Here is a 13,197-nt window from a genome sequence, read left to right as displayed (position 1 = left end):
AAGAAGCAGGCTCCATGCAGGGAGCCCGACGTGGGACTCCATCCTGGGACCCCAAGATCACCCCCTGGGCTGAAGGCAGGCGCTAAACTGCTGAGCCACCCAGGCTGCTCCCAAGTTTTAGTTTTATTGATTTTCTTCTAGTGTACATTTTTTTCATTTAATTCAATGTTTGCTCTTCATTCTTTCCTTCTTTTTGAATATATTACTTTTTAAAAATAGCTTCTTCAAGTGAAAACTCTGATCACAGATTTTTAACCTTTAGTTTTTGTTTATATATACCTAAGAGCCTATTTAAGCCTATTTTCCTCTAAGCACAAGTTTTTACATTTTTATTATCGATACTTTCCATATATTTTTCAATTGTAATTTCTTCTTTCAGTTGACTCACCTAAGCATTTTCTAGTTATCTTGTTATTAATTATAGCTTAATTCTACTGTTATTCCAGAACATACTTTAGATTATTTCAATCTGAAATGTACATGGAAATGAATTGTAACTCAGCCAAAGATAAATTTTTGTTTAAGTTCTATGTTTGGTATGAATGAATATTTTGTGGTTTTTTATTTACACTTTATTATATACTCCAGTTTTCTGGTACTACTAGTCTTTATATTTTCTATTACAATTACTTAGAAGTTCATTATCTGCATCTCCCATAGGTCTGTTTCAATTGTCTTTTTTATATTTCTTAGTTTTGGTCATTGGATCTTGTTTCCTGGTAAACTGGTTTTTGCTTGAATATTGAACATTGTATATAAAAGTTTGTAGCTGTACTAATGCTACTACTTTTCCTTAGATATATTTTTCTTCAAGGAAGCAAGTAGTATAGTTGAAAATCACTTTGCACTATTCAAGGACACCACTTTTAGGTCTTTTTTGGGCTGGTCTTCATCTGAATTTCCCTTATTCCCAAGGTAGAGCCTTTCTGGGGTCTCAAATAAAAGCCTAGAGTATTTTACAGGGCCCCTCCAACTTATTTGACCTGGAACTCTAAACTTTGTTTTTCCAGAACAAGACTGTGAAATCTTAATCAGCTTTTCTAGCCTCCTACCTGCTGCTTTCGGCTAGGTTTATGAGACTTTTGCTCTGTGCTGAAGGTGGCTAATAACTGGCAAATAGCTCACAAGAAGACTGCATATATGACTTCAGACACATATGTCTACGGACCCTTGATATATTAAGTCCTGGTTTCACTGGCAGTTCCCAGCTCCCATTTCTGTTTCTCTAGCCCAGGGGAACTGAAAAAACCCCTAAGAATTCTCTGATTAGCCTCTATACCAACTATGTGAACAGATAAATGCCCTTAGGCCAAAAGCCAAGATGAACGTAAGGCTCACCTCATATACCATTGTTCTATCCAATATTGTGGCCACTCTAGTCCTCACAACTTGGTTGTTCTCTTAGGTCTTAAACTTGTTGCTTTGTGTACTTTATCCAGTCTTTATAGTTGTTCTTGGCAGAAGAGTTGCTCTGACATAAGCTATGCTGTCATCACTACAAGCAGAAAATGATTCATTTCCCACCTCCAGGATATCTTTTTTTTTTTTACTCCAGTCAAACTCTTCTAACATGACTTTCCCTCCATATGCATTCTCCATAGTCTACTCAGTTCTAGTATTTGATAACTCCAGTGTATCTGTGATTAATATCCCCTGTGCCCCTGCCTCAGCCTCTTTCCATAGAAAATTTGGCTAACTTGCCTCTAAGAAGAGCAGGGACAAGGTCAGCTTCTGAACAAAGGAAAAAGTAAACAAGAGCATTAATCTTAAAAAGACAAGGAGGGATTAGGGATTTCTGTCCTAAGAATGTGTTAAGGACTACATTCATAGTTCTGACATGGTATAGGTGCTCAATAAAAATTTATCTGATGGAAGGATGCATGAATATATGAATGGCTGATGTGACCAGCATATTCAGAAATTGGTCTAATATGTCAAACTCAGTAACAGAAGGAATGTACAGGGTAAGCAACCACAAACTAGGAAAGCCTAACTCACCCACAAACAAGTATTGTTCTTAAAAACAAAGAAAAAGGAAAACACATATGCGGGAAGGCAAGAAGAACTCAAGAACAGAACAGAGCTCATATTCTGGAGGAAAAACCAACAATAACAAAAGGAAGAAAAGGATTGCTTGAGCTTGAAATCAATTGGAATACGAAGAAAATTCAAATGAAATATCTGTAAGGTAAAAAACAGTAGTAACTAAGGATCCAATTGGTTTCTGTCAGAAATCATATATTATGCTTATAAGTAATCAGCCGAATAGCAGATGGGAAAAGTGGGTGTGTTCAGAAGGGAGTGAAATCAATGCCTGCTGAGATGAAGTTAGTTTTCTAAGAGTCCTAATTTAATCTGAAACCTAAAATAGTAATCCCCTGGGACACCTGGGTGGCTCAGTCAGTTAACCATCTGCTTTCAGCTCAGGTCATGATCTCAGGGTCCTGGGAGTGGGCCCCACATTAAGCTCTGTACTCAATGAGAAGTCTACTTCTGCTTCTCCCTCTGCTCCTCCTCCTGCTCATACCCCTCCTCTCTCTTTCTCTAATAAACAAATAAAATAAAATAGAAATCTCATATGCAGAAATCCCATTCCCAGAACCTCTGCATATTATAGCAAGGCTAGCTGCCAATATATCTGAGATGGAAAGATTACAGAATGATCTTCAATTCAAATATTCTATTCCATTGTTAGGCTTTGTTTAAGCCCTGGAGAAGAGGCTCAGCTGGTCATGGACTGAGCAAAGAAAGGGACTATCAGCATTTCACAGATCTCAGCTTAGAGTGACTAAGTATCAGCTCTCCCATGGTGGTAAATTTCTACCATATGAATCTAAGATGTGCAGTAGTTCTAGGACACAGACAATCCTGATTCAATTAATGAAACTAAATTTAAATAATGTTTCTATATTGAATTAGTCATTGTTCTGTAAAGTATCTTGTCTTTCACTGCTTAAAATGTCATCCACACAGCCCTAAAGGTATAACCAAAGGTATTCTGCTTTTTACGTAGAATTAAAAAATGAAGATCTGTTTGGTTTCAAAGTGAACTGAGTTGCACACTGTTTAGAAGGTAAATTTAGTGTTGTGGTTCTGGTATGTTTTCATAAGTGTCAAGGCTGGTAGTCACTCTAGAAGGCATCTCAAAGGCTCAATAAACCAGCCATCTGAGGTATTTGCTTAATCCTTCAATCTTGACAGTTGGCAGGTGTGATTTACTGAGTAGATTAAGTACTTTGCTCTGCCCACTGCAATGAATAAAGACAGAAGTAATCTTTGCTTGCAGACTTCCCAGGATAACCAGGCAAATCATAGATCTCTCTTTTCCCACAAATGGATTTGTTTGAGGCCTGAGCAAAACAAAGATATAAATGCAGGATTTGGAACATGATTGTTCTTTGGTGTTTTGCTACTCAACAATGGTTTTGTACAGAAGAAATATTAACTCTCTCTGCTGGGCAGCATCTTGCTACACAGGGCTTAGTCCCAAGAGTCTCATTAAGAGAGGTGGTCAGCTGGGGTTTGTATTTCTGCACTCCACCCAGGTCCAAATGCTACATTTCTGATGTTTGTTAACTTCTCAATTATCTTTTGTATTTTGGTATAATCAAGTTCTATAAATATATTCTCTGCTATATTGAAGGGGCTTAGAATACACTTGTCATGTTAATTGTTCCTTCTTTTAATTTGAAAATAAATAAAGTTTATGTGCCACCTGGGGTAGCTTCTATTTTTATAGACTTGATTCATTCAAATTATAGCCTGCCTTTTAATCTTAACCCACAGAAACCAAGATATTCTTAAACCACAAGGAAAACATGAAAAGAAAAATGATACAAACCCAGCAAAGATGCAAGGGGGAATTCAGATTGTACATTTTTAAGCCTGTAGTCTATCAATCAGAAAATAAATGCATAAAGTCAAAAGTTTGAGAAAACAGAGGTCAAAGGATATGAAGCCAATATTATGGCTAAGATGTTTTCTATAAGAAAAAATATTTTTAAAAATCTAGCTATAGGGATCCCTGGGTGGCGCAGCGGTTTACCGCCTGCCTTTGGCCCAGGGCGCGATCCTGGAGACCCGGGATCGAATCCCACGTCGGGCTCCCGGTGCATGGAGCCTGCTTCTCCCTCTGCCTATGTCTCTGCCTCTCTCTCTCTCTCTCTGTGTGACTATCATAAATAAATAAAAATTTAAAAAAAAATCTAGCTATGATTGACTTAAAGATGAAGGCATTATTTGGCTTGAAAAATGTGTGAGGCAGAGAGGAAAACTGATTCAGTCTAAAAAAGGACAGGAGGTTATGAATCAGAAAGTTAACTCTTGCTCAGACAGCATCCTGGTTGGACTGGGAGGAGGCAGTGAAGGAGGGAGCAGCAGTTTTAGAAAGTGAACTCTACACCTTTAGTCTTCACAAATCATAGCTATCAACTTTACCCAAAAATACACTTCCATATTACAAATTTAAAAATGTTTATGTTTCCAATTATTTCACTAAATTTAAATACTATAAATCTTATTTATTTTTTATAAATTTATTTTTCATTGGTGTTCAATTTGCCAACATATAGAATAACACCCAGTGCTCATCCCAAGTGCCCCCCTCAGTACCCGTCACCAGTCACCCCCACCCCTCGCCCACCTCCCCTTCCACCACCCCTAGTTCGTTTCCCAGAGTTAGGAGTCTCTCATGTTCTGTCTCCCTTTCTGGTATTTCCCACTTATTTTTTTCTCCTTTCTATAAATCTTATTTTTTTCCTTTCTATAAATCTTATTTAAAAAAATCTTATTCAGGTTTTTTTTTACAAAATATTTAATCTCAATATATCACGGTCAATACCAATCATTTTCCAGAAGAAAAAACATCCTAAATAAAAATAGATGGAGGAACAATAAACTCAGAAACTATACATTTGAAAGATGATCGTTATATTTTCATTTATTATAGACATGTAATTTGTAAGTATGTAGCTATGAAATAATGAAATGAATTATGTTGATCTTAAAAACTGTACCTATTTTCAATCTTTACTTTCTACTTAGGTTTCATTATGTAATTCTTAAGTGCCAAAAATAGTAAGGAAACCTAGTATGACAATCCAATAATAAAATAAAACTCCTACACCAAAGCTGATACAGCTTATATGAGCAGGTCAGACTTTTTATAGTCTTAAAAACTATTGATGACTTCAAAGTGCTTTTATATGGGTTATAGCTATTGATATTTACTGCATTACAAGTCAAAACTAGAAACTTCTAAAATATTAGGTAATTAAAAAAATAAACATGTTAACATAAATAATATACTTTATGAAAAATAACTCTTTTCCTAAACAAAAGAATTAATGACAAAAGTGGTTCTGTTTTACATTTTTTTCAAATTATTTCAATGTATGGCTTAATAACAGAACTAGATATCTGTTGCTGCATTTAATGTTATAATGTGTTGTTTTGGTTGAAGCATATGAAGGCTATCTGGCCTCACACAAATAGCTGCACAAGGGAACCTGTGATAGCCTTTTCAGATAATTGTGGATATTCTCCTTTCATTCTACATTAAAACACAGTAACTGATATTTTCTTAAAGGCTAATTGTAACACGGAAAATATAACCATATCAATGAACTTTTCGTACTTTATTTCATTAAATCCATTAGTTTAAATAGATCTCTTACCCACGCAAGATTTTATAATTCCATGCATTGATCATTTGGAAATTATGAGTTTTGCAGGTTTACCAAATGCTAACACATTTCATTCAATAATTTAAAAATACATTTGCTAATATCAACATCACTATTATCATAAAAGTCTTTAAGTACAGGGAAACTACTAGGCCTAAGATGGTGAATATAAGTTTTCTGAGATTCTAATTTTTAGGAAAGTTTTAATTTTACCATTGGCAACAAACCCTGTCACAGCTGTCTCCCTTCAATTAACAGGCTTACTTTGTTCATTTTTATTCAAGAAAACCCTAACAAATGCCTAAGTCTAAAAAAACTATAGTTTTTTATGCTTTTATTTTAGGTAAAAATAGTATTACACAAGTGTCTAATTCAGCTCACAATTCAAACAACTGCATGAGCAGTTCTCCTTGAGACAACCATCATATTTCAGTATGCTGCAAATGCTTTATGCATACTTTCCATTTTATTACTCAGGATATTAAAAAAGATAGGCACACCAAGGCTGAGATTTAATAAACTAAATCTGCACCATCATGAACGTCTTGAAGAGGCACTGGTTTTTCTCCTCTTCTTCTTTCTTTCTTTCTCTCTCTCTTTCTCTCCTTCCTTCCTTCCTTCCTTCCTTTTTCTTTCTTTCTTCTTTCTTTCTTTCTTTCTTTCTTTCTTTCTTTCTTTCTTTCTTTCTTTCTTTCTTTTCGACTTAGTACAGTGGGAAAAAATTCAGTGATTACTAGTAGTTTGATGCCATTGCCTTACTTCATGCTAAGGAACCAGCAATTTTGTCATCATTTTTTCTGTATAAGTACTCCAAGTGTCAAGACAGTGCAGAAGGTAAATAACATCTTGTTACTACAGGAGAATACTTTTGACATTATGAACCCCCAGGATTCAATGGGACACTGAGAGCCACTGGTTTAGGGAACTCAAGAAATGTAGAAACTTCACAGAACAGGAAATATTTTACTGTGCTTCTCAGAAAAGAATTCATAGTGACTAGCTTCAAACCTTCTTGCTATTCCTAAAGCAACAAGGAAGATTCAAGAGCACTCTAAATAACTATATGCAGCTTAAAAAAATAGAAACAAGACTATAAAAGATATTAAACATGGTCAAGTGCTTAATTCCAGCAAAGAAAAAAAAAGTTTATATACCAAAGAGCTCAGAATTTTCTATTTGGGTCAAAACTGCTGAGGACTAGATTATAAACATTGTATATGATTATTTATGTCTTACCTTAGCTCTAGAGGAACTGACATTTTCCATATTTTCAATGCTGCAGATACAATTCTGTGAAACTTTCCGGCAAGCCACTCTGATATAGTCCCAGAAGCTACGAGGACTTTCATAACCAAACCAGGTTACTTGACCTTCAGGAGACAAATTGTAATACAAAATAAAAGAAAACTAGACTAGAAAATTCAAAATGCAAGAATAAAATTCTGAAAAGTAAAAGCCTAGTGTGCCATAGCAAAAAGGGCACTGACCCGAATGGTTAAAATCTTTAAATCTAGTCCTTCTCTACCTTTACTTAGCTGTGCTATGGGTAATTTATTTAATGGATCTGGATCACAGTTTTCTCAACAACAAAATCAAACAAATGAAAGAAAAAGGGACCAGACACTAAAAGATATCTTGCAGTTTAATACTCCATTATTCTAAGAAAGTCTTTTATTTAGATAGCTCCCAGAAAACCCTCCTTATAGTTCTAGTTAACCATTAATTCACATGTCATTAGTTGCATTCTAAACCTTTCTCTACTTAGAGAAACAGAAAAAATAACAACACAACCCCTTTCCTCCTCTTTATAAGGAAACTTCAAAGGAATGAAACAATGCGTGGTCTATCCTCTAAGTAAACATTATGAATTAGAATCCTACATTCACTGATCATTCATAATAAACCCAACCATTCTCATATAGAAAGCCATAAAGTTCCCCTTTGTCCTTCATCTGCTCTCTTCTAGTTGGCAACCCATGAAAAGTCTTCAGACATTTACTATTATAATTTTTCATATATGGGTAATTATGTGTCTACTCAAGAAGAAATGTTCTTTTGCAAACAAACATTCTGACATCAGTATTAATATTTCTATGCAGGACTCTAAGTAGTGGGTCCACTGCACTGTTTTGTAGTCCGAGCATTTTTAAGTAGGATATGAGAGACACCTTAATTCTTTCTGTAGTTTTCTGGAATGATTAGTCTCACCTAGGGAATTTGTTTAATCTTAAAGTAGAAAGATCTGCTTTTAAATTTTAAATCTGGACCTCCTTAATCACTTATTTATCTCAAATCTTCCTGTCCCCAGTAATAGCATCTCTGTAGTAATACCAAAAGTATTCTAGTCAGAAAACACCATTTTAGGAGCAATGTCTCAAATAACAGTTCAGTGATTTCCAACCACAGCATCCATAAAAATGACAGCTGCTTTTTAAAAAATACCCATGCCTGGGCTCCACGCCAAGGTAAATAACCAAAATCTTTAAGGGCAGGCCCAGGCACAGGTATTTTTTAAAGAGAGTCCCCTGGTGTTTCTAATAATATATTTATGGTTAATTAACCAATAGAAATTATACATGATAGGTAACTTCTATTCATTAATCAGGACATTTCTAAAGTCCTTTTCTTCTTGTAAGCCATGTGTAATCTCTTCAGTGGGTCAATCCCTCCCTATGTGCTGACATAGTACCCTGTGGTTTTTTTTGTTTTTGTTTTTGTTTTTTAGTACCCTGTGTTTATCCTTATAAATGCTTACATGATTATCCTGTATATTAGGTGGTAAAATCAGTAAGGCGGGGATTATGTCTTGTTTGTCTTTAAATCAATCTCCAACATTTAATGCTTGGCTCATAGTAGGCACTCAGTAAATATTTGTTAAATAAATCAACTGTAAATCAACACAAAACTTCAGCTTAACTGCAATGCACATAAAATTTGAATTTTAAAAATCTAAGTATCTTTCTATAGTGATATTCAATGACAATCTGGTATTAAGACATGGGCATTCTAGATTACAAATGTCAAACATCTGAACAAATATACCTTTGCCTATATAAATAAAAATACAAAATCATCCATGGAGTCCTTATTCAACTCAATGTCTCTATAACCTGTTTCTTTAAAAATCAAATTTTACTACCTATAAATAGAAATCTTTAGGAAAATTTACAATCTCCTTCCTCTCAATCTCTCCCCATCACTTTCCTTTGCTCCCTCTGTTCTTTTAGTTTAAAAAGTCCTAGTACACTACCTCAATATAATTTGTCTTTAACACAATTTTCATGTAATAAATTTGTTAGCCATTTGGAGAGGAGGCAAGATGCCTAGTGGTTAGGAATATGAACTTTTGAGTCAAGGGAATCTGAATTAGATCACTTTCTAGCTATGGATCTTGAGCAAATGAGTTAATTTCACTCTATAAATCTCGGTTTCTTCTGTAAGTTGACAATAATGGTAGTACCTACATGATAACACTGTTGAGAGTATTAGATGAGATAATCTCTGTACAACAATTAGTATATAGCCTACAGATGTTAACAATTATTACTACTGTTATTACTATTATCAGACAGTTAAGGGACTAAGCTCCCCTGTACTGTAAAGGAAGCAGAAATTGGATGCAAAATTAAATTTTTCCCCTTACTTGCTCAGAATCTAGAAAAATCCTTAAAATTTACTCCCAGTCCAGCCTTTTCCCTTATCAACCATTTTAAATTTACCTCCCCAAGATACTTCTTGTCTCAACTAATTTTCTTTGGCTTCTATTAATTAAGATAATTCCATAATTTAGAATGAGAGGTATAGCTGCCAGACTTCCACCAAGGAGGGACCTTAAAGGGAACATCACAAGGTTTCTCTCTTGACTTTATTTTTAAACCTTCTCATGAGTTTGACAGGGCTAACTAAGGAAAATAATTATGAGAATGTTTAAAATAAAGCTTTGAAAAAAAAAAACACAAAAGAATATAACAAAGCTCCATTTTGGAGGAGAGGAAACAAAGATATGAAAAACCAAAATCTATGCTATGGTTAAACAGAGAAGGCATAGGCACTAAATCCTTGAACTCCAGCTATGGGTAAGAGATGCTTTCTATAAGACTTTTACCCAAGAGACCATGGCAAGATTTCCCAGATTACAAACTGAGAAACTGAAAAATTAACACAATGACATGTCATCATGATACACAGGACCTTAAAAAAATAAACCTGTAGTTATCTTCATGACACTTTTATTAACCTAGCAAACTAGATGTGAGGATGACCTGGCTTGATTCTGACTTCCTCTTCCATAGTCACATCATTTCCAAAGTGAAGTGAATTCAAGACACTGAATTTTTCACATTCAAAATAATCTGCTTTAAGATATGTACTCCCGTGTTACAGCCTACCAACTCTCTTGTAAATTGTATACTCTAGAATTTTATGTAAATATTAAAATAATTTCTGCATCTATGAAAAGGTTAAATTTAATTTAAAATAATGGAAACATTCAATTGGTTACTTGAGATATTATTATTTGAAGATGACTTTTACTTAAACACAGATTAATAGCAAAAGATGTACTTAGGCTATTAGTCTGTAATCACTATTCAACAGAAAAATTAAGAAAACAAAGCTACAAGCAGATCATGTCTTTTAAAATAACTACTGAAGTAATAAACAATCACTCCCCAAATATTTTCATTTCCTTTAAAAATAACCATAAAAGTAAATCACACAAGTAAACAACTAGTCCATATCTTGAAGAAATTTTATTCCAGAGAAGAAATACAACTGTCACTAACAGAATTCTTTTTGAAGTTCTTGATGTGTATAATATGCTTTCTCTTAAATGTTTTCTTAGAAGTTAACTTTTACCAATGATGAAGTTAAACAACTTTCCAAAACGTGCTGACATTCCATCAATCCAACTCTACTGCATTTTAAGGCAAAGAAAAAAGGGTGAAAAGCTTGCTAGACTAAAAGGTAATGTGCTAGTAACCAGCTATGTTGTATCTTTCCAACCAAACTGCCTTATTTTCAAAACCTAAAAATGGCCTGTGACCTCTAGGGTCCAATATCATTCTAAAATTACTCTTCTAAAAAAAGTTTAAAAATACAATAAAATTACTCTTCTATATTTCTTAAGACATTTGTTACATCATGCAATACATTTGTGTTTTGTTTATATCTTAATTCACAATTAGAATGAGACCTTCTAAGAACAAGAAGTAAATTTTCTGAAGTGGTTCTCTACTAAGTGGTGGCTGACACATTATCTTTTGATAATATAAAATATAAATGAATCTGTTAAGTGACTTCCTTTTTCTACCCTTTGAATTAGTGCTTACCTATCTATGTAAAGAATGAAATGAAAGCAAATGAAAAACTCATCCACAAGCTGAAGTCCTGTTAATGTTACATCATCTATATGATAATATCAAAGACTATTACCTTGGAATTGCTATTTAGCGAGACAAGTAATAAAAGAAAGGTCCATCAAATTTTAATTAACCACTCTGATATCACTGTAAAAGATTTCAGATACAGGAAAATGTTTATCTGTGGAGTCGTATTAGTATTATTAGTATTTAGATGAATTCAACTTTTAACTTTTTACTTCAAATTTTCTAACAGCAATTCTGAATTTCTCACTGTTAATTTATAAAAGTCAGTTTAATATTTCTACTACATTTTTGCTAAACAGGGAAAATTCCCATTTCTGCAAGAGGGCAGTCTTTTCTTTTTTTAAAAGAAAGTACTATTTTTAGCTGAGGTCCATATTTATTAGACTATCCAGCTTTGAAAGTAATATAATAACCCTGATTAATTTTTTAAATAAAATTTCATATTAACATTCTAAAAAAAGAAATAAACACTTTAAAAATAACTTTAATTACATACTAAGCTGAATCTTAGGTATGAGTCTAGATTAGATACTCAGTTGTACTTACATAGCTAGCTCTGTATGTTACCTACAGGACATCTCAAGTAAATCATTTAACAACTATGAATTGCAGTTACTAATTTATAAAATACTATTCTTTGTTGTTGACAATTCCTTATTACAAATATCTATAATGTGTATCTATACAATAAAAATGAGTCAATTCTTAATCTTCTAAAACAAAAAAATTAAGATAACCAGGTTCACCAAAAACCTGGAAATTGAATTTGTTTTTTTTGTTTTGTTTTGTTTTGTTTTTGGAAATTGAATTTGACTTAAGCTTTGTATCCCAGTAATTTTACCATCTTTCTAAGTAGAGGACAAAGATTTTGTCTTTTTCTTCTACCAGCTTTTTAACAAAAGGCTTAGAATACTGGCAGATTGAATTAGAATCCCAAAGACTGAAATCCATACAGAGAGCAACCCGTAAATGTGCAACCTTGGAGAAATCAAGCATAATTTGTTTCAGTAGTGATTAAGTCTATACGTAGACACATAAAACAAAACTGTTTAAAATGACTATTTGTGGGAATGAGGGTTGAGGAAAAGAGAAGATATTTGTTTTCTACTTTCCATCTTTTGTCTTAATTGCAATCCTTAAAAATAATACTATATATTTCTTTTCTAATTAGAAAACCTAATAAAAAGCTAGGTCATTAAGTACAGAGCCTAGCAGTGTTTTTGCAGACAGCAGGAACTCAAACAGTTCAGGGTAAGTGAATAAAGGCATGCATTCTACCTGGGAGAAAGGAAACTAAGGAATATATTCCCACTAATGATTCCAGAATGGCAAAGCAGTTATTGATACTGCCTACGTATGTTTTATTCAGTGACTTTGGAAAAATCACACAGCTTCCCTAAGCCCTCAATCTGTATGTAATACAAATATCATTACACAGCACTTAAAAAACGGAGATAATTCTTATATCATTAAGAGTGACAATAAAATGTAATTGCACAAATATGCATGATTTTAAAAAGTTTTTAAAACCATGGAACTTAAATATGGAGGGAGTCACGTGAAAAATAAAGGAGAGTAAATGAGTTATTATATTGTGTGGGTTTACAACAAGATTTTAATTTAAAAATTAGCATAAGCATATTCGTGCCCTCTGGATTAACAAAAACAAAAATAGGAAGATTTGCAAAACCCATGCAATGTACTAAAAAAGATCACTTAACTGATACAGCCCTCCCCAGTAAGTCAATTCCATGCTCCCGTGCAGCTCAGTGGCGGGAGACATCACCAGCATAGAGTACCTTGAAGAGGTATTTGGAGATGAGCCAGCCATCTGCAACTTTGGGATATCTCTTTAAAAAAAATAAACAACAACAACAACACACAAATATTTAAGAAACCTGCCATCAAGTTTACAATTGCAAACTGAATAGCCCAAATAAGATGGCTATACATTATCTGATGCAATAAACACTATGGTTACCTAATAAATAAAATGAGCTCAGTTAAAATAAATATGAGGTACACTCAGCACATAAATCAAGCTGGTCCCATGTCGCTTATTCTACCAGAGAAGGGAAGGTATCTGTAAGTCATTGAACAGGTTCCCTCTTTGCTTTCAGGGCCAT

General features: G+C 33.8%; 1 protein-coding gene across 6 annotated transcripts in view; it reads right to left on the bottom strand.

Moving 5' to 3' along the window:
• Positions 1-13,197, bottom strand: part of RUNDC3B (RUN domain containing 3B) — a 297,797-nt gene that overhangs the window by 77,491 nt on the left and 207,109 nt on the right. For 3 of the 6 annotated variants that reach the window (XM_041728228.1, XM_041728227.1, XM_041728229.1), the window contains one exon: positions 6,921-7,054. In XM_041728228.1, coding sequence (XP_041584162.1) covers positions 6,921-7,054 — 134 coding nt within the window. Of the gene's footprint in view, positions 1-6,920; positions 7,055-12,792; positions 12,922-13,197 lie in introns of those variants that run through there. The other 3 variants (XM_041728231.1, XM_041728232.1, XM_041728230.1) reach the window with 2 other exon arrangements.

The sequence above is a fragment of the Vulpes lagopus genome, chromosome 13 (genome assembly GCF_018345385.1).
Source record: "Vulpes lagopus strain Blue_001 chromosome 13, ASM1834538v1, whole genome shotgun sequence".
NCBI lineage: Eukaryota > Metazoa > Chordata > Mammalia > Carnivora > Canidae > Vulpes > Vulpes lagopus.
This window is presented reverse-complemented; position numbering and strand designations above follow the sequence as displayed.